The 20,717-nt window shown below is 45.5% G+C and overlaps 1 protein-coding gene across 6 annotated transcripts in view; it reads left to right on the top strand.

Annotated features, from left to right (window-relative positions):
• The window catches only part of LIPC (lipase C, hepatic type), a 170,635-nt gene extending 150,495 nt beyond the window's left edge, over positions 1 to 20,140 (top strand). For all 6 annotated transcript variants that reach the window (XM_047766255.1, XM_047766253.1, XM_047766256.1 and 3 more), the window contains 4 exons: positions 538 to 783; positions 13,032 to 13,149; positions 15,019 to 15,237; positions 19,984 to 20,140. In XM_047766255.1, coding sequence (XP_047622211.1) covers positions 538 to 783; positions 13,032 to 13,149; positions 15,019 to 15,237; positions 19,984 to 20,083 — 683 coding nt within the window. In that variant the 3' untranslated portion in view covers positions 20,084 to 20,140. The remainder of the gene's footprint in view (positions 1 to 537; positions 784 to 13,031; positions 13,150 to 15,018; positions 15,238 to 19,983) is intronic.
• Positions 20,141 to 20,717: the final 577 nt, after the last annotated feature.

The following is a 20,717-nucleotide window of genomic DNA, read 5'->3' as shown; positions in this document are numbered from 1 at the left end:
TATGGCTGTTCCCAGGCTTGGGGTTGAATCAGAGCTGCAGCTGTAGGCCTACAACCACAGCCACAGCAACACAAGATCTGAGCTGCAACCTACACCACAGCTTGTGGCGACACCAGATCCTTAACTCACTGAGCAAGGCCAGAGATTGAATCCACCTCCTCCAAGACAATATGTCAGGTTCTTAACCAGCTAAGCCACAGTGGAAACTCTGCACTTGTGCATTTTTAACCATATGAGACTAAAATATTTCCAAAATGAATTACACTATCCCACTTGCTCAAAGAATTCATTACATTTTTAGTGACTTGGGGCTCCTATTAAAACACCTACTGTAACATACAGCAGCCCCTCAGAGCCTGGGATTATGCCTCTACCCTGTGGCTTCCAGTTGTGGAGCTTTCAGTTGTCATATCCACTGTCATCAGAGGCTTGACCTCTGCAATCTCCTCCTTCTCGATGTGCTATTTCTCTGCCCTGAGAAATGAGGCAACCCTCCGGGCCAAGGGGCAATAATGTCCCTCCTGCCCTGTGTTCCAGCCATCACCCGGACCATCAAATGCGCCCACGAGCGGTCAGTGCACCTGTTCATCGACTCCGTGCTGCACGCCGGCATGCAGAGCACGGCCTACCTGTGCAAGGACATGGACAGCTTCAGCCAGGGCCTGTGCCTGAGCTGCAAGAAAGGCCGCTGCACCACGCTGGGCTACTACACCCACCAGGAGCAGCAGAGCAAGAAGAGCAAAAGCCTCTTCCTGATGACTCGAGCCCAGCCCCCGTTCAAAGGTGAGTGCGGAAAAGCCTTCAGAAGGCCAGGGTGTAGCCATCTGTCCGAAGGTGCCAGAGCTCCCTGAAGTCTTTTCCTGGAGCGACTTCAGGCTCTGCTCTTTGAGTGTTTTGGACACTGCACCGATTCTAGACTGTGCTGTCAACACAGCCACTCTCTCACTCTCTAAGAATGTGGCCACCTTGCTGCCAAGTGCGGAAGGAGGAAGCGTGATACTTTCTGGGACAATCCTGGGGTTGGCTTGTCTTCATCCATTTCCATGGTGCCCCAGAATGTTAGATCCAGAAGGCCTTGAGCAACTACCTTGACCAACCAGGTTTCACTCACTGTACAGGGCCCTGGGGGTGTCTGCAAACCCACGAGAACCCAGCGCTTTCATCTCTGCTGGGGCTGCCAGGAGAAACTTGGGCTGCAGGCTGCATTTGAGGTTCCTCATTTCCCCTCAAGTTTGAATCAGCTCTTCTTACGAGAGATCATTGTCCTATTCAGGCCAGCCATAGATGAAGTTCCGCTTCTCAACCTCGGGGCAGAAACCACACCCCTTCTGCTCTCCGGGTTGAACAGTAGGTCAGAGAAAGGGCTTGGCCATGATTTGGGCTGAAGCCAGCAGTGCTACTTCCCCTCAGCCTAAATCCTCCTACAGGGAACAAGCCAACATCTGTTGCCATTAACATTTCTGCCTAATCCTTAAAACAGCTCGAGAGTGATTTAGCATCTTCTAGTTTCAACAGCACATACTCGAAGCTGGGGGAGGAGCACAGAGCTGTGTGATTATTACTGTGCAGGTATTTGCAGCTACAGACATGAACACAGTCAGCACTGCTTTGCATTTGTGCAGCATTTTACACCAAACATTAGATGCAGCCTGGGCCTCATGGTGCCCACCACAGCCAAGCCAAGTTGGCAGAATTGGTTACAGTCCCAGGGTAAAGAAGAGGAAAACCAAGCTGGGTTCAGTGACCTGGCCACATGGCCTAGGACCCAGCTGCCCTCTGACTGCCAGGCCGGCGTTTCTTCCATGACTGCACTCCCAAGTTCAAGCTCCCAGGTGGCTTGTATGTTAGATTCCTCTGTTTATCTGAACTTTCTGCTCTCTAGCCACATTTCCCCTCCATGAGTCCCAGGAATGACAGAAGTTGGCTTGAGTAGCTGATAGCTTCTGAGAGCCCTTGGAATGAGGGCAGAATCTTTCTTGCCTGAGGGGCAGAGGGTGCCCTCAGCTGTCTGTCCTTGAGTGGGTGGAGGAGCCTGAGGCCTTGGAGCAGGTGAAGGAATTTGGAAGGCCTCCCCGCTTCACTTTGGGGAGCTCCCCCGCCACAGGCTGCCAATTAGACACTCATTTGGGTTAACCAGCTCCTCTTTTAAATGGCGGAGCCACCTGGAGTGATTAAGCCTCTCGCATAATCAGATTTCACTGGATAGACTTTAATCCTGGAATGTTATTGTTTGGAGAAACGGTTCAACTCCATCATGTCCCAGACAGGGAAACCAAGACACAGATGAGAGAAAATCATTTGCCCAGGATACCAAGGGAATTCCTGCCAGAGCCAGCATTTAGACTCAGGCCTCCAAATCAGAAGTCGAGTGATTTTTTTTTACCTCAGTGAACCGCCCCTGGTCTGACTGTGGAGGCGAGGGAGGGAGGGAGGGAGGGAGGGAGGGAGGGAGTGTGAGTGTGTGTGTGTGTGTGTGTGTGTGTGTGTGTGTGTGTGTGTGTGTGTAGGGGGTCTTGCTTTTTCCCTGGGATCAGCTAGAAAGAAAGAGCGTCCTTTTTCACCTTCCAGGGCAGGGCTGTGCCTCTGAAATGAGGAACTCAGTCCTGGGTCCCGCTGGAGGAGAGCCACTGGGGGGGTGGAGATGGGGGGCGGATGCGAGCCTTGGGAGAGGAAGAGGGGGAAGGAGGAGCAGCGGGCACAAGCCAGGCTGAGTTTCTCCCCATGCCAAGGACCCCTGATGCCCAATCACCACACACTGCTCGTGGGAACTCACAGGGACACCCCGCCTACAAGGCAGGACCAAGGAACCACATTAGGGCAGCAGCATCTCATCCAGCAGCTGCCACGGGCAGTGTGCTCAGCCACTGTTTATTCTTCAGGCATCCGTTGAGCCCAGGTAGCAAGAGACCCTGCCTGTCACATGCGGCATGCTACTGCTGTCCCAGGAAGACAGATGAGTCCCTTGAAGACAACACTTGGGTCTCTTTATCACCAACCACTCATCTTGCTCCAGGGATGTCCAATGAGAATAGGACCTAGAGGCCGGTGACTTGGAGGTGGGACCAGGGGGCAAGACTGCCTGCAACTGCCCCGGAACCGAACCTCCAGCCCCTGACAGATTGCAGTGGTGAGCTGCAGCCTGCGCTGCATCCTTCCTGCCCTGCTCTGGGCCCTCCAGTTCTCCCCAGTCTTTCAGGAAGCAAAGTCCTAATCTGTACAGCCTCATTTCCCTCACTCCTGGGGAGTCACATCCCTGCTGTCCCTTTAAGCAGTCCCGCATACCGCTACACATGATGCTCAGATGACACTTCCCCCGCCTATGTAGAAGCTGCCACTCGTGGATACTGTGCAGTCTGTACAATGCTATGTCACCCTGTATGGAAGCCACTAACCATATGTGGCTATTTATATCACTTAAAATGAGATAACATCAAACATTTGAATCCTCAATCACACCAGCCACCTTTCAAATGTTCAAATATGTGACTGCCATGTCAGAGAGTATAGAAATAGACTGCTTCCCTCATCCAGAAAGTTCTGTTGATGGTGCAGGCATCAGGTCTTTAATCTAGGCCACCATAACTGCACCCTTCTTCACCCATCATGACCATGATCGTCTCTGACGTGGGCCAACAAAGCCTATTTCACTGGCCACCTCCAGCAGTGGATGAATACTTCCAGAGTCATAAAGGAAGATTCCCTAACCCTGATTCCAGAGAACCCATGATCCCTGTTTTTCAAAGGACGTCTAATTGCACTATATATTTTAGTGCAGGGTCTGGCCGGGCAAGATAAACATTGCCTCCTGATTGTAGTTGCACAAAGGATGACTAACTTGGCCCTCATTCCTCTGGCTCCCAAGATATTTTGACAAAACCATCACACGATCTATTTTCTACAACTAAACACCAGAACTCGCGTAAACACTGGGAGAGGACAGCAGTAGCAGAAGAGAATTGGGAAACAGTCACCCAGTGAAAACAGGCAATTTATCACCCATGTCCCTTCTCAATCTCTCAGGAGGAAACTTTGCTAGTTTCGGAGCCTGTTTTTGTTTGTTTGTTTTGCTTTTTTTTTTTTTTAAAGAAAGCGGCAGGGGGAGGGGGCGGGGTATGAATCTGTAGTAAGTCCAATTTAGTAAGCAACTTACCTTTTTTTTTTTTTTTTTTGATCTTTTTAGGGCTGCACCCACGGCATATGGAGGTTTCCAGGCTAGGGGTCGAATGGGAGCTGTAGCTGCCAACCTACACCACAACCACAGCAATGCCAGATCCAAACTACATCTGTGACCTACACCACAGCTCACGGCAAATCGGGATCCTTAACCCACTGTGCAAGACCAGGGATCAAACCTACGTCCTCATGGACACTAGTCAGGTTTGTTACTGCTGAGCCACAACGGGAACTTCCTCAAGCACCTTATCTAATATAACCCCCACAGCAGTTGGGTGAGGTCACTGGGTTCAAGAGAAGGAAGGAGCACTCAGGTGGGCTTACTCTGTCCAGGCACTGTGTTGGATATGTTGCATTTATCATTTAATCTTCACAACCATGTACAGACAGAGCGGGAGACAGAGGGAAGCAGGGAGACTGATGATGCCTAATTTTCCAATAAATAAATTGAGATTCAGAGAGGCCCAATCACCTTCCCAAAGTCACATGATTTGTAGAGCGCTTGACCCTAGCTGCCCTGATTCCTTGCTCCTTTCACTGCATGTGGCCGCCTAAGCATTGGACAGGCACTTCCTTGAGTGCCGGCTCCCTCCTGAGTCACCAGGCATGCCTCATGCCTCCTCCAGGGCTCCTCTTTCTTCATCTCCTCCCCCCTTCCATCCTCCTCTGCCTGCACCTTCTCCCGGCACTCTGGGCCCCCTCCAGACAGGGAACTCGCTCCAGTTGTGAAGAGCCCTCCTTTCTTCCAGTTAGGGTGATCACCAGCCCCACTGTGACTTGGGGAGTCTGTCTAGCTTTGGCTTTTCTCAGCTACTTCTTTGCAAGGCTTTCACTGATCTCCAGGGAGAGTTCCAGAAGAGCAAGTGGGTAGAGTAGAAAGAGCAGGGTCTTGGGATGGGGATAAGGCATGTCCAGAAAGAATCTGGCTTTGCTGCCAGCCACGTATATGACCTTGACTCAGTGACAAACCTATGTGGACCTCAGTTTCTTCTGCCAGGAAGGGACTGTGTGTGGGCCAGCCTGAGGGAGCACCACTAACACTGGCACCTAGGGGTGGGCACAGTGAGTCCACTGTGCCTGGTCAGTTCAGCAAGCAGAATGGAAAAAGGCATCACTGGGCACTTTTTTTTTTTTTATTTTTTAGGGCCACACCTGTAGCATATGGAGGTTCCCAGGCTAGGGGTCAAATCAGAGCTGTAGCCACCAGCCTACACCACAGCCACAGCAACTCCATATCCGAGCAGCATCTGTGACTTACACCAGAACTCATGGCAATGCTGGATCCTTAACTCACTGAGCGCGGCCAGGGATCAAACCTGCATCCTCATGGATACTAGTCAGATTTGTTTCCACTGAGCCACAACAGGAACTCCTCCGAGCACTTTTTACATATGCCACCTCATCTCTTCCTCACAACAACCCCATAAGAAAGCTTTCAATACCTGTTTTACAGATGAGGAAACTGAGGTTCAGAAAGGTGATGAGCACGCAAGACCTCAGGATGGCGCTAGGAGGCTCTGTTGAGGGCTCCTGTTGTGACCCTACCTGAGCACCCTTGGCACAAAGAGCAGGGGGCATATCAGCACAACACTCTCTACCCCCTCATACACCCGCATGCACACACTTCTAACCCCCACACACAAAACACAACACTCTTTGGCCTAGACACACACACGGTACACTGTCTCCACTCCCAGCAAAAGAGGAAACCACCACAGAACAGGCAAGATCCAGTTTCATAAGATCAGCGTCATGTGAATGGCACGGTACTGCTGAGCCCAAATGCAGTCATCAACATAAGCTCATACATGCACATATACAGATGCTTATGAAGCCCCTGCACCATGTCGTCTTCTCTCATGCAGTAGCCCTTGCATGAGATCATCCTTGGGCTCTCAATCCCACCATCTTCAGCCTTCCTCTCAGCTTAGAGGCGCTTGAGGTCTAGGAGAAAGACCTTGGTGCTGCAAGAAAACACAAGGTCTCATTCCTCCCATCTCCAAGAGAAATCAGCACATTGCAAAAACATTTTTAAGTCTCTTTGATGTTTGCAAACAGAGTTATGATATCTCCCAGAGCCAATATTGAATGATTCAGAATCATTTTTTTCAGGAGACAAAAAAAAAATTTTTTTATAAATTCTACAAGCTGGTACTCACAGTGGCTACCTTGTGAAAAGGAACTTGTTTTTTTAGGCGGTACCTAAATAGGATCAACAGAAGATTAGGATCCAGGAATCTGGGGTTGTCTGAAGCCTAGGAGGACTCTCTGTGGTGGAGAATCTCCAGAGGCCTCACGTCTCTGCTCCAGGTGGAGTCTGCCTGATCTCCATCAAGGTTAATAGACTATTTCATGCTTTTCATCTTTAAGACCTGAAATAATTTCTCCTGCCTGAACTGGCGAACATGTCGTGCGGGCCTGCTTGCAGTCAAAGGATCAAAAGCATTTTTCCTAAATCATTTTTTTTAAAATCCTTATTAAACATACCGTAAGGTAAAGTGTGCAAAATTATACCCACTTTTCCCCTTTATCTTTGTAACAGCATCATTGTTCTGGAGGGTGGTGGAGAATACAAGGCAAATTGTCTTTGTCTTTTTTTTTTTTCTTTTTTTAAGGAAAAGCACAAAGATCCAAAATAAGAAAAATCAGTTTTCAACATGAGAGGCTCTTTCATATTTAAAAAAAAAAAAAAAATTTTTTTTTTTTGGTCTTTTTAGGTCTGCAGCCAGAGCATGTGGAGGTTCCCAAGCTAGGAGTCGAACTGGAACTATAGCTGCTGGCCTACACCACAGCCACAGCCATAACCACGCCAGATATGTGCCCTACACTGTCACAGCAACACCTGAGCCAGGCCAGGATCGAACCCGCATCCTCATGGGTACTAGTCGGGTTCGTTATAGCTGAGTGGCAACAGGAACTCAAAATTTTTTAATTTCAAGATTTCTCCCCACAGATGGCTTTCCTAGTGCACCTTGTGCTCTCAGCATGTGATGGGTTTGGCCATCGCCCTCCTGCAGACATAGGCACCCACATTCCTTCATGTCTGTGCCCTCCACAGCCTGCCTCACTAGGGTCCCTCACGGCTTACAATCTTTGGAGGTTCTGACCTCCAGCAAAGGTATCATCCCAGGAAGACCCTGTAGGACACAAGTCATTCTCCCCCGCAGGGTGTGAGAGCTAAAGGGACCTTTGCAATCACCAGAGCCAATCCCTTCCCCCAGAAGCATGAAGCCAGGGCATCTCAGAGGTGGACATCAGTCTCCTCCCACTCACATTTTAAGAGCAAAGGAAGACAAAAACCTGCCTCCAGTGCAGGGATGTGAGACATTTATCCCTGCTCAGAAAGCCAGACATTCGGTGGACAGGCAGCAGGGAGGAATCTGCAGCAGCAAGAGCCCAGGATGGATGTCAGAGGGTTGGAGCTGGCAGACACTTTGTCTTGGTGGCTTCACTGGAGGCAGGTGTAGACCATGACTTTTTTTTAGGGGCTGCGTGTCTGCTGGTTGCTTTCAAAGGACAGATTCAGCTTGCCAGAACCCCAGGAAACAATGGGAAGGGTCTCGTGGAATCATGAGCCAGACACCTGTGTTCAAAGTCTGCTCCACTTCTGACCATCTGGATCACCTCAGACCCCTTTCCAAATCTCTGCTTCCTCATTTGTAACTCACCAAGGTCATTGATACCTTGTCTGTCTGGGTCTCAGCAGAAAACATGACACCATTCATCGGGGCCAATTGAAGAGAGTAGGCAGGACTCCTTGCAGAGGGTGGGTGATATGAAGGAAACCAGCGTGGGGTGTTGATGCACCCCCAAATCTAACAAGAGGCTGCTGGAGAAGCAAGGAGAAGGGATCACCTGAGGAAATGAGATCTGTGGAGGAGAGACTTGCTTCAGCAGCTTGTCCTGGGGTGCAGTAACTACGCAGTCAGGCTTCAAAGCAGGAAGGAGCTTTGAAAAAAAACCACCCAAATCTCTCTTCTCTGCCCTGGCCTCCTGCTGGTGGCTCCCCGGTGGTCAGTTCCAACCAGAAGCCATCCTGCAAGTGAGCCGGGAGATGAGGCTGTGGGGTCACATCCTGGGTTTCCCAGCTGGGCAGAGAATGCGTGTGAATAACAGGGGAGGACTAGAAAATGGAGTCTAACCACATGTTATCCTGAGTTAGTCTTGTTAGGGGGGACAAAAATAATGAGTGTAAAACACCTAGTGTGTCACATCGCCTGGTGCTTAGTAGGGTCTCAGCCAATGGAAGTCATTTTCTTATTCCTCCTGTTCATAATGAAGCTCTTTCATGAAGCATGTATCCTGCCTTGCTTCCACACCAAGAGCCCTGGAAGCACGCCTTACATACTTGGTGTGAGCTGAGACTTAATGTACAAGCTTTAATCTGGCCCCCAAGTGTGCCCTCAGAGAGCCATGGATATTGATGCCATGAGACAAGGCGGAAGGTGATAATGGCCACATAAGTGACCCTTCTTCCCAGCTGCAAGCTGCTCCAAGGCCAGGACCACAACTTCTGGTTCATTTTTTCCTTAATACTTTTATTTATTTTTTCTAATACTTTTAATTTATTTTTTCTTTTTACAGCCATAACTGCATCATATGGAAGTTCCCAGGCTACAGGTTGAGTCAGAGCTGCAGCTGCTGGCCTACATCACAGCCACAGCAACACCAGATCCAAGCTACATCCATGACCTATGCCACAGCTTGTGGCAATGCCAGATCCTTAATCCACTAAGCAATGCCAAGGATGGAGCCCACATCCTCACAAACACTATGTCAGCAGGTTCTTATCCTGCTGAACCACAACAGGAACTCTTTTTTCTTAATTCTTAAAACTTTTCTTTCTTCAAAGAGTCCAGTTAAATACATGTTTATTGTAGAAAATGGGGGAACTTGCAGAAAAGCATAAAAAAAGAGAGTAAAAATCACCTCTCGTCCCTCTCCAGAGATAACCACTTAATCTTTTTGTGAATCCCCTCCTTCTCCATTCTGTTTTATTAGAGTCGGTCTCATGTTACATGTACAATATGTACCCTGATGGTTGTTTAGGGGTTTTTTCTTACTTTCCTAAGCATTGAAATCATTTCAAAAATTTCTTTTTAATCACTTCTTAAGAATAAATCACATGGTTGAGAATATGAACTCCGAATCAGCAGACAAACGTCTAATTGCAGCTCTGCCAGCTCTTAGCTGCTTTACGGTGAACAAGTTACTTAAATTTCCTGAGCTACATCTTCTTCATTTGTAAAATGATGCGGAGGGAGGTTAAAGCAGACATCTTACCAGGTTATAGTAAAGAGAAATGAGATAATTATGTGAAACAATAGCTCAGTGTCTGGGACGTAATGAAGAGCTAAATGGTGATTATCATAATTGCCATTATTGGGAGTGCCTATTGTGGCTCAGTGGGTTAAGAACTTAGCATATTGTCCTTGAGAATGCGGGTTTGATCCCTGGCCTTGCTCAGTGGGTTAAGGATCTGGCTTTGCCACAAGCTGCAGCGTAGTTTGAAGATGCAGCTCCCATTCGACCCCCTAGCCTGGGAACTTCTATATGCTGCCAGAGCAGGTGTAAAAATAGAGTAATAATTGTCATTATTAGTCCACAAACATTCCTCTATTGGTGAATATTTAAGGTGTTTTGATTTCTTTTTTTTTTTTTCATGAAATAATTCTCTTATGACATTTTTGAACTTTAATCTCTTTCCACACTTCAAACTTTTTCCTTAGGTTATATAAAGCTATTGATCCTGGGTATTAACATTTAGAAGTTCAAGTTCTGGAGCCAGGTGCCCTGGCGTTATATCCCAGCTATGCTACTTACTAGCTGTGTGATACTGGAAAAGTCACTTAACCTCTCTGTGCTTCAGTTTTCTCTTCTCTAAAAGGAGACAATAACAGTATCATCTGTTGTAAGGATTAAATGCAATAATAAATGCAAGGTGCCTGGCACAGGTAAAGAAAATAAATGTTAGCCAATGTTATTACCATGCATACCACCAATTAGATTATCATGCGCAACAGCTTTCAGCACTGGGCAGTGTCTCAATAGATTTCCAATTAATGCATATTAAACTGATCGCCATGAAAGTTCCTTGCATACTCTAAAAGATACCCTGTCTCCTCATCAGGAGGTTAACCCAAGGCCAGTTCTCTCCAGTCATCCAGTCTACCTCCTCCCCGACCCCGTCATGTCTAAGGCCTGTTTCTTTCCTTTTTGCCTCAATTCAAATTATAATATGATTCACTTGTTACTGAGTTCCCTATTCCGACCTCAAATAGCATAAGAGCTCTCCAGAGGCTTCTGGGATAATAGGCCAGAGTCCCCGCCTCCATCGCTACCACCCAAGGATTTAAGGACACTTCCTGGAACTTGGGCTACAGCCCATCTCTAATTTCTCACCCACAGCCTCATAGTCTTGAGAACATCAAATTACTCTGTTCCAGGCTGGAGGATTTGAACATCTATGATGCAGGGCACTGGAGCCAATCCATCAAAAAACCCAGATGGGAACATTGGTTTATGCCAAAGGGAAGGATTGTGTAAATACGTCAAAAACCCGGCAATACAGTCACACCAGGACCCTGCAGCTGAAGTGCTGGCAACACACCATTAGCCACAGCTTCTGCCAAGTGCATGTGTGGTTACCAAGCTCCACTGGAAATGCACCATTTGGAAGTAAGTAGATTGATTCATGAGGAAGGTGCATATTTCCATATGCCGGCTGCATGGGATAGATGATCAAGTGACCAGTTCCATAATCTACACTTTTCAGGAGGAATTCTCCAACAGTGCTTGAAACTCAGATCTTGAATTCTCAGAGGTGATTTCCACCTTGCTAAATGTTCATATATATCCTGATACTCCCAAGCAAACTGTCAGTTCCTTCATTCCACAAATGTTTGTTAAGCATCTACTATGTGTAAGTACTGTGTGAGGATTAGGGAATTAATTATCTAGGACAGGGAAAGCACATATACAACCAGCATATCATAAATCCCCTCTACCCTTTGCCCAAGGAAGACACCAATCCTCCCAAGAGCCTAGACATGGTCTCAGAGCCCATCTCAACACAGGGGTCTCTAGGGAGTCCCTAGCAATCAAGTTGACCTGCCCTATTAAACCTGTTGGCAATCTTGGAACTAAAATAGTACATGTGCTTAGAGAATATGGATGCAGCAAGTAAAAGAAATCCAAGCAGCCATCAGTCATTTGCTAATTTTGAAAACAGCCCCACAGTTGATTGGTATAACAATTCAGGCTAAGCAAGGCAGTAGGTCCAGGCCAAGAGCACAGACTCTGCTCTGTGATTTTTAACAGGTCACTTCACCACTCTAGCCCCTGTTTTCTTCTTTATAAGACAGGGCTGTAACTCATGGACATGGAGAAGAGACTTGTGGTTGCCAAGGGGTAAGGGGAGGGAGTGCGATGGACTGGGAGTTTGGGGTTAGTAGATGCAAACTTGTTTTGGGGGTGGATAAGCAATGAGATCCTGCTGTGATAGAATATTATGGAGGACAATGTGAGGAAAAGAATGTATATATATATATATATATATATATATATATATATATATAAAACTGGGTCAATTTGCTGTACAGCAGAAATTGACAGAACATTGTAAGTCAGCTATAATTTTTTTTAATATTTTTAAAAATATGGAGCTGATAATAACAATACCCTCCTCATAGGGTGGTTATGATGGGCACATGAAAAGAGTGTTTGATGGTAAAAAATTTGCTTTCTTAGTTAAATTAAGAGACTGTATGTATGTCAGAAGAATCAATTTCTTTTTTCTTCTTTTTTTTGTCTTTTCTAGGGCCATACGTGCAGCATATGGAAGTTCCCAAGCTAGGGGTCTAATCGGAGCTATAGCTGCCAGCCTACACCACAGCCACAGCAACACAGGATCCGAACCACATCTGTGACCTACACCACAGCTCACAGCAACACCGGATCCTTAACCCACTGAGCGAGGCCAGGGATCGAACCCACAACCTCATGGTTCCTAGTCAGATTCGTTAACCTCTGAGCCATGACGGGAACTGCCAAGAAGAATCAATTTCCTTCTTCCCAATAGCATTCTGGACATTTGATAAGTTAGAAAAATTTTAGGCCCAGTTACTAGGAAAACTTGTCTTATTTCCACTGGAAAATGCTGCTTATTGAACCCCACACACCTTGTTCCCAGGAACTGCCCAGTATACAGAGATATGCTCGTCAGGACCTATTTCTAAGCTGGAGCGCCACCCCACCCAAAAACTGGCCCCCTTATATAGTGGGAAAAGTAAAAATGGCCATGTGTTCTCTTGCATTTGTCAGCTGCCTAAAAGGCAATATATCCTTTAATTTATGGAAGGGGACCCTTGCAAATATGTGGAAGAGTCCAATAAAATCATGCCCAGAAATGGGTGAGAATGCCAAATATACTCTATTTCTATTCTGCCTTCCTTTATTGGATAATATTTATTTTATTACAAACACAAGTCCTCTTAGACATTTAGGAAATTCAGGGAAGGAAAAAGAAGAAAATTAAAGGCATTCATAATCCCACCACCAAGAAAAAAACCAGGACATCTCTTCATCTATACTATTTCCTCTGCTTTTTTTTATTTTGGGTTTTTTGTTTTTTTGGTTTTTTTTTTTTTTTTTTTTTTTGGCTGTGCACATGGCACATGGAAGATTCCAGGCCAGGGATCAAACCTGACCTGAGCAGCTGCAGTGACAATGCCGGGTCCTTAATTCTGAGGCCACAGAAGAACTCCTCCCTTTTCATTTTTAAATGTTATAGATGAGTCCGTTCATTTTAAAAATTCCTGCTTAAATTCTCTTTTCCTCTCCATCCTGTCTCCCTCTAGTTTATCATTACCAATTCAAGATCCAGTTCATCAACCAAACTGAGAAACCAGTAGAACCAGCTTTTGCCATGTCACTCCTTGGAACTAAAGAGGAAATGCAGAAAATTCCCATCACTCTGTGAGTATGCAGAGCAGCCCATCCATGATGAGGACAGCCTTGAGTTGCTCACAGGGTCTGAGTAGACTGCTTTTCAAGGGTCAGACTAGACGTAATTTACTTTTCTCAGCCCATATGACTGCCCCAAACACCCTGTCAGATGGAACATCCACAGGCCAGTGCCTTGTCACCCCTCCTCAGTCTCACCCAATCCCAAAGATGGGTCTCTGTTGCTGCCACCCGTGTTGGTGATGGGCCCAGTGTGACAGAGGCTGAATGGAGAGGGCAGCCAGAGGTGGCTGCCTGTGTCTACAGTCCAAGAAGAAGATCCAAGTGGGTGAGGGCTAGAGCAGGGGTGCCCAGGAAGGCCCTGCACACCTTTCCAGTGGGTGCTGCAAACCATAACCCAGAAATAAAACTGGTGTCACTCACCTTGGCACAAAATTCCCATCAAGATCAGCCTGCAGTGCCAGCCTCCCCACCTGTTCTCCGCTCTGCTACACACCTGCTCACAATACGTGCAGTGGCCTCATGCCATGCTGCTTTGTCTCACCATTTCCACCATTATCATGGGCTCTCCTTGGAAAGTGGAACTAACCTTCACCACTCCCATCATAGTCCTCAGTTTCCCCAAAATTGCCTCCAGCTTGGAACCTCTGATCATCACCCTGACTCATTCAGCAAAGGGCTTGTTGGTTCTATGCCCTAGATGTAGAGAGCACTCTGTCCTTAGGACGCTTCCAGCCTAGTAGGGTGGGTGGATTCCTAACTGGTGCTTTACAACATACTGCCGAAGAGCTGTGATGCACCAAGCAAGGGAATCCGCTAGCCACCTGTCTCACCCTAAATCCAGCGTTAACTCTGCACCGTTCCAAATCTCTGAGAGATTGTTCAAGGTAGTGGAAAGGGCACTACTAGCTGTTCTGTCAATGTTGGGACTTTTTTTTTTTTTTTGCTTTTTGTTTTTAGGGCCACACCCACAGCATATGGAGGTTCCCAGGCCAGGGGTCCAATTGGAGCTACAGCTACAGCTGCCAGCCTACACCACAGCCACAGCACATTAGATCTGAGCCATGGCAATGCCAGATCCTTAACCCACTGAGCTCATGGCAATCCCAGATCCTTAACCCACTGAGTGAGGGCAGGGATCAAACCTGCAACCCCATGGTTCCTAGTTAGGTTCATTTCCTTTGTGCCATGACGGAAACTCCAATGTTGGGACTTTTTAATGTCGTGGAGATTAGTGAGTAAAGCCTGATAATAATAAATGCAGATCCTTAGGTATTATTATTACTTTTTAATAGTTATTTCCCCAATACAGTTTTTTTTCCTACTATACAGCATAGTGAAATCTTGCTCCAAACTGGCACGTCCTTTTAATGTGTGATTTTCTATTACTGCTATCCTTGGTTGTTTTAAGAGAAGTTTCTATTTATGTGGGGAGGAAAGAAGCATTGCTTGTCAGAGAAGGCTGTGGTGTGGCTCTAATGTGTTGATCAAAACCAGTTGAGAGCTTTCTTGTCCGGAGGCTGTGGCTGAAGCCCTGCCATCTCTTTGGGGGCAATTTTCCTGATTTGTTAACCCAGAGACGAAGAAGCCCAAGCTAAACAAATTTAAGTAGATTCATTACTGCAGAACTCTCAGAGCCTTTTTAATATGCTAACACAGAAAATAAGGTGGTTTTCCCAATATTACTGGTCTGGAAAACCCTTTCTATCCTGGCACTTCTATTGCTATCTATTAATAGTCTGTCCTATATCAGTTTGAGAAATGCAGCAGCAAAGATCATCCCAAGTCACTCAGGCAAACCTAACCCTCCCTAAATGTGCCTAAGCATCATTTGTGGCTACAAATCAATGAACTATGCCTGCTTTCCTTTGTATCTTCAAGGAGCAAAGGAATTATTAGTAATAAAACCTATTCCTTTCTTATCACGTTGGATGTGGATATTGGTGAGCTGATCATGATCAAGTTCAAGTGGGAAAACAGTGCAGCATGGGCCAATGTCTGGAACACGGTCCAAATCATCATTCCATGGGGAAGAGAGCCTGTCTACTCAGGCCTTGTTCTGAAGAGCATCAAAGTCAAAGCAGGAGAAACCCAGCAAAGGTAAGTTCTCTTTCATCCTCCTCCTAATATATGTTAAGCATCTACCTAGGCCAGCACTTTTGCAATTTAATGCTTGCATTTATCTTATGAAGTGGGCATTAGTATGTCCTAATGATGGCATACAGATGCTTAGAAAGGTGAAACGACCATCCTGAGTTCACAAAGCTATAGGTGGAAGGACCAGGATTTGTACCCACGTCTTCTGATTCCCATTCTAGCCTCTTTCCTCTGCTCACCATTAACAGCTACCAGCCCGTGGAATTTGAGAACCTCCCACTAGTCCAGTGCTTTTCAAACTTTGCCAGGTGATGTTGGTGCTGCTGGTCCAAGGACCACACTCTAAGCAGCAAGGACCTAGATGTGACATTTCTTCTTTGTTATTCACCCTGAGAAATGCTTTAACAGTCCACAATCTCAAAAGCTCACACTACAGTGGTGCCTTTCAAATCGTAGAGTGCCAGGGGACAATCAGGAAGCATACTAAACCTGCAGAATTCCCAGATCCACCTGGAGAGCCTCTGGTTGGCTGTGTTCTGTGAAGGACTGCACAGTAGCTAAGAAGAGCCCTAAGAAATTCTGATGTGCACCAATGGATTACCTTCAGAAAACGCAGCTCTGTGTGACTAAACACCTTTCTTGGCCCACAGTCCCTGGGGACAAGAAGGGGTTGGGTGGGGGTAGGGAGCAAAGAAAAAAAGAGAAAAAATAATAAAATAAATAAAGGACGTTCAGGAGTTCCCATCTGGCTCAGCGGTAACAAACCCAACTAGTACCCAGGAGGACATGGGTTCCACCCCTGGCCTCATTCAGTGGGTTAAGGATCTGGCATTGCCTTAAGCTGTGGTGTAGGTCGCAGAAGCAGCTCGCATCTGGTGTTGCTGTGGCTGCAGCTCCGATTCGAACCCTAGCCTGGGAACTTCCATATACCACTGGTACGGTCCTAAAAGGCAAAACAAACAAACAAAAGGGTGTCCAGCTGCCCCCTCAGTCCTCTCTACAGAGAAAAGGAAGGTCCAATATATTGTACCACGGCAACCGTGCTTTTCTGTGACTGTGCAGTTCCCCAGACCCTTTCCTAGTTCCTCCCACTGTATTCAGGAAGGTCAGTCTCTGTTCCCACAGCCCTTCGGGAGCAGCGGGTTTGCACTGGGGCTGGTCTCCAGCAGTGATGGAGAGCAAACAGCACGATCCTCTCGCCTGCCTCTGAACTGCTCTCCTCCCTCACCCCTTGGGTCTCACTGCCAGGAGCGGAGCAGGCCCGTCGCAGATTTATGCCCCGCCCCGGTCCCTTATACAACCGCACTCCAAGGCTTTGTCTCCCTGGGATACAAAACCCTGGCAATTACTAAGAGTATACTGTGCAGTCGGCCAAGAGATTTCACCACATGATCAATTTGAGAAAATTAAACCGTTTCTCTCCTCTTATAAGCTTCGCTATTCTTGCGTGACTTTTTAGCCCCTTAGAACAGCTCTACTTCTGGTCACCACCTCTCCCGGGATTCTCTCAGCTAGAGAGTAATTCCTCGGTTTTAGAGGCCACTCGCCATGGCAATTTTAGGTGGCATGACCTGAAAGCTTGTATAAAACACAGCGCTACCTGCTCCCCCTGTGCTTGCTGACTTGCTGCCTTGCAGGCTTCACCTAGGTGTTCTAGACCATTTATCTGATGGAGGCTTCCCAGGGGCCCTCGGAAGTGGGTAGTATTGCTGGGCAGATCAGGAACCTGAGGCGCACACAAGTTACACAGCTTGGGGAACACTGCTAATTATTGTCTGAGCCTAGATCTGACTTGGTTTGTCTGATTCATTGCCCATTTGCTGCCTGTGCACAATTTCCAACAGCTCCTTCCCCCATTAGTCTTGCCCCCATGAATCTGACTCTCTAATCCAGCAGAGTTGCAGTAGAGGAAGTATATATGCAAGTCAAACTCTTCCTCAGGGCTGTCAGAGGTACATCATGAAAAGCAGAGGGGGGATATGAGACCTATAGTTTAAGTTATAACTGAGTGCCTTCTATGGGTCTTCACCGTACCCAACACCACTGGGGGATACCCCAAAAATTTGAGCTGTGACTTTTGGCATAAAGAAACCTCAGACCTAATTAGGAAAACAAGATGCATTAATTTTACTAATGATGTCCCAGGGCGTCTCCAGCTTTAATGGGCACACAAATCACCTGGGAATCATGTTAAAACATAGGTGCTGCTTCAGTAGGTAGAGATGGAACCTGAGAGTCTCCAAAAAGCTCCCAAGGGCTGCTGGTGCTGCTGGTCCAGAGACCACACTTTGAATTGCAAGGATCTAATGTTGCATGGTCTAGGAATGTCTGAGAAAAGAGACAGTTCAGGTTGGTACTGTTGGGTCAGTGCTGCAAAAGGCTTGTGGGAAGGCCAAAATGCACTCCCAGAGAGTTAGGCAGTGAGCAAAGCAACAGGGAAGGAGAATCCAGCGACTCCATCAGCTAGTCCTCGGGTCAGCTTGGGATTTTACTGCTTCCACCTTTGTAGGCTCTGACATTAACTGCACCTGAGACTCAGTCCTTTCGTAATAAATAGGAATCATAATATGCATCTCATGACTAGAAACAACTACCAATTTTTGAGTACCTTCTACAAACTAAAATCCCAGAGCTAGGATGCAAACATTAAACCTCATGTTCTCAAACTCTTTGCTAACTACAAGAAAAAAAAATTGGTAAGTGACTTGCTCTGTGCCTCTACAGAGGAAACTCAACGAGAGGTCATTTTCTTCCCACAGAGTCAGGGATGAGAGGGTCTGTGGTGAGATAAAGTGCAAAGGCAGAAAATATTGGTCCTATAGCAAAACATTAAAAGTGATTGGCTAAATAAAAATGAGAAGATATTTGAGTTCCATGATAATCATATAAATGCAAAACAAAAATCAATGAAATGATCACTGGTCACCCAATGATAGTTTGGCAGGTATGAAAAGACAGCTAACATCCAGAGTTGGTAAAGGTGTGGAGAAATGGGCATTCTCATATACTAGTTGTGGGAGTGTAAATTATAGGGCTTCTGCAGGGGAATTTCATTCAGTAAAACTTAGTAAGCCCAGATCTTATGCCAGATACTTTTATGGGTACCAGGTATACAGTAGTGAACAGAGTAGAAAAAACCATTTGTCTCATGAAGCTTATATTAGCCAAAATTTGAAATATGCAGAAGATTGACACAGAATATTATGCTTGGTGTCTATCCCAGAGATATACTCAAAATGCCCACAAAGGATATATATACACAAAAATGTTCCTGTCTGTAAATGCTAAACCATTGGGGAAGACCTCAATGTCCATTAATAGAAAAATGGCTAAATGTACTGTGATACATCTACACACTGGAATGTTATACAGCAGGTAAAAAGAATGAAGTAGGATTTTTTTTTTTAAGTACAGTTGATTTATAATGTTTCAGGTGTATAGCAAAATGATTCTCTCTATATATATATATTATTCTGTTTCAGATTCTTTCTGTTATAGTTTATTATAAGAGTTCCCTGTGTTATACAGTAGGTCCTTGTTAGTTTTCTATTTTATACATAGTAGTGTTTATCTGTTTTATTCCTAATTCCCAATTTATCATTTTTCCTTTGGTAACCGTTTGTTTTCTATGTCTATGAACCTATTTCTATTTTACAAGTTCCTCTGTATCATTTTTTGGATTCCACATATAAGTGGTATTACATATGTCTTTCTCTGTCTTACTTCACTTGGTATGTTAATCTCTAGGTCCACCCAAGAATGAAATAGATATTCTGAGTGAAGTAGATCTGTATGTACTGATATGAACAGGTCTCCAAAAATTTGGTGACAAGGAAAATTTTCAGAAAAATACATACAAATTTTATGTTTACATGTGAATATTAATATATGTGTAAATGCATAGAAAGAAGTCTGGAAAGATAGAAACCAAACCATGAAAGCAGGGAGGGGAATGATACAAGTCAAGAGAATCTTTAGTATTTGACTTCATATATTTACTATTTGAATTTTTCGAGAATGCATTCATAATTATTCATAATATTTTTAATTTTCAAAGTCTGATTTAGTAAAGACCAGACCCTAGATGCAATTCAAAAAAAGAAGGAAGAAGCCATAACCTACAATTCTCTGTGGGTACTTCTGTTTTTTTTTCCCAAATAGATGTAACTGAAGTTAGTAACACTAAACAGTATCTCAGGCTAAACTAAGGGTCAAAGTGGTCTAGCTGTTGGTCTCCAAGAGAGACCCAAAACACATAGTGATGTCCCCTTTGGCTGGAGGACCAAATAAGGGGGTGGGGCAGGGCGTGTAGGGCTGAGCCAGGCAGATACTGGTGACAGTGGCAGCATGCCCAAGGATCTTTAAGAAGGGCATTGGCAAATTGGGGTGCGTCCAAAGAAGGAAGGCTGGGAGCTAAGCCTGCCTGTGAAGGACAGTTGAAGAAAGTGCAAGTGTTTGCCCTGGAGACAGAGTGATGCGGATGAGAGAAACAATAGTTACTCTCAGGTTTCTTTGATGAGCTGCATAACGGAGAACAAAGCAGGCCTCACGCAGAGCTAGGGAACTGATTGCTTTCATGGGCTTAGGTTTTGTTTTTCTCTGAAGTTATGAAAATATTTGAGATCATCGAAATTAATTTTTTTTAAAATAGCATGTGTTACATAAATTGAGTATTTGACAAAGGACGAAATACTTCAATAAGCTCCATCCAAAACTTACTGCTGTGTTTGCTTGATGTCTTCTATGCAGAATGACATTTTGCCCAGAAAACATGAATGATCTACAACTTCACCCAACCCAGGAGAAAACCTTTGTGAGATGTGAAGCAAACTCTAAAAAATTGAAATGAAAGATCAGATGAGCTTTCATGAAGACCCAATATGAAAATAAATGATTTTATTCCTTATCTGGAATGGCTGCCTCATTTGGAAATGAAAGCTATGTGAAGAATATTGCATAAAGCTTAGCGTTTAGATTTGAAGGGGACCACATTTCACTAGTATGAACTGAGTTTTTTCCTTTTTTTTTCTTTTTAAAGGGCCACACCCACGGCATACAGAAGCTCCCAGGCCAGGGGTCAAATCAGAGCTGCAGCTGCCAGCCTACACCATGGCCACAGCCATGCCAGATCCAAGCCACATCTGTGACCTACACCACAGCTCAAGGCAATGCCAGATCCTTAACCCACTGAGTGAGGCCAGGGATCAAACCTGAATCCTCATAGTTACCAGTCAGGTTACTTACCGTTGAGCCACGAAGGGCACTCCTGAGAGTTTTTGAACTATGTTATATAACTATATTCAAATATTAGTGTAACCAAAAATTTCACAATTTTATGTCTGATTAAATGGTAATATATGCACATAAGTACAAATGTAAGCCATTTTATATTTTTTCTTCTAATTTAAAATGTTGTTTACAGTTAAATCAAGTTTTCCAGGAGTTTCTGTTGTGGCTCAGCAGTAATGAACCTGATTAGTATC

Source organism: Phacochoerus africanus, chromosome 2, assembly GCF_016906955.1.
Source record: "Phacochoerus africanus isolate WHEZ1 chromosome 2, ROS_Pafr_v1, whole genome shotgun sequence".
Taxonomy (NCBI): domain Eukaryota; kingdom Metazoa; phylum Chordata; class Mammalia; order Artiodactyla; family Suidae; genus Phacochoerus; species Phacochoerus africanus.
The sequence above is the reverse complement of the archived record's forward strand: the minus strand, read 5'-3'. Positions and strand labels throughout refer to the sequence as shown.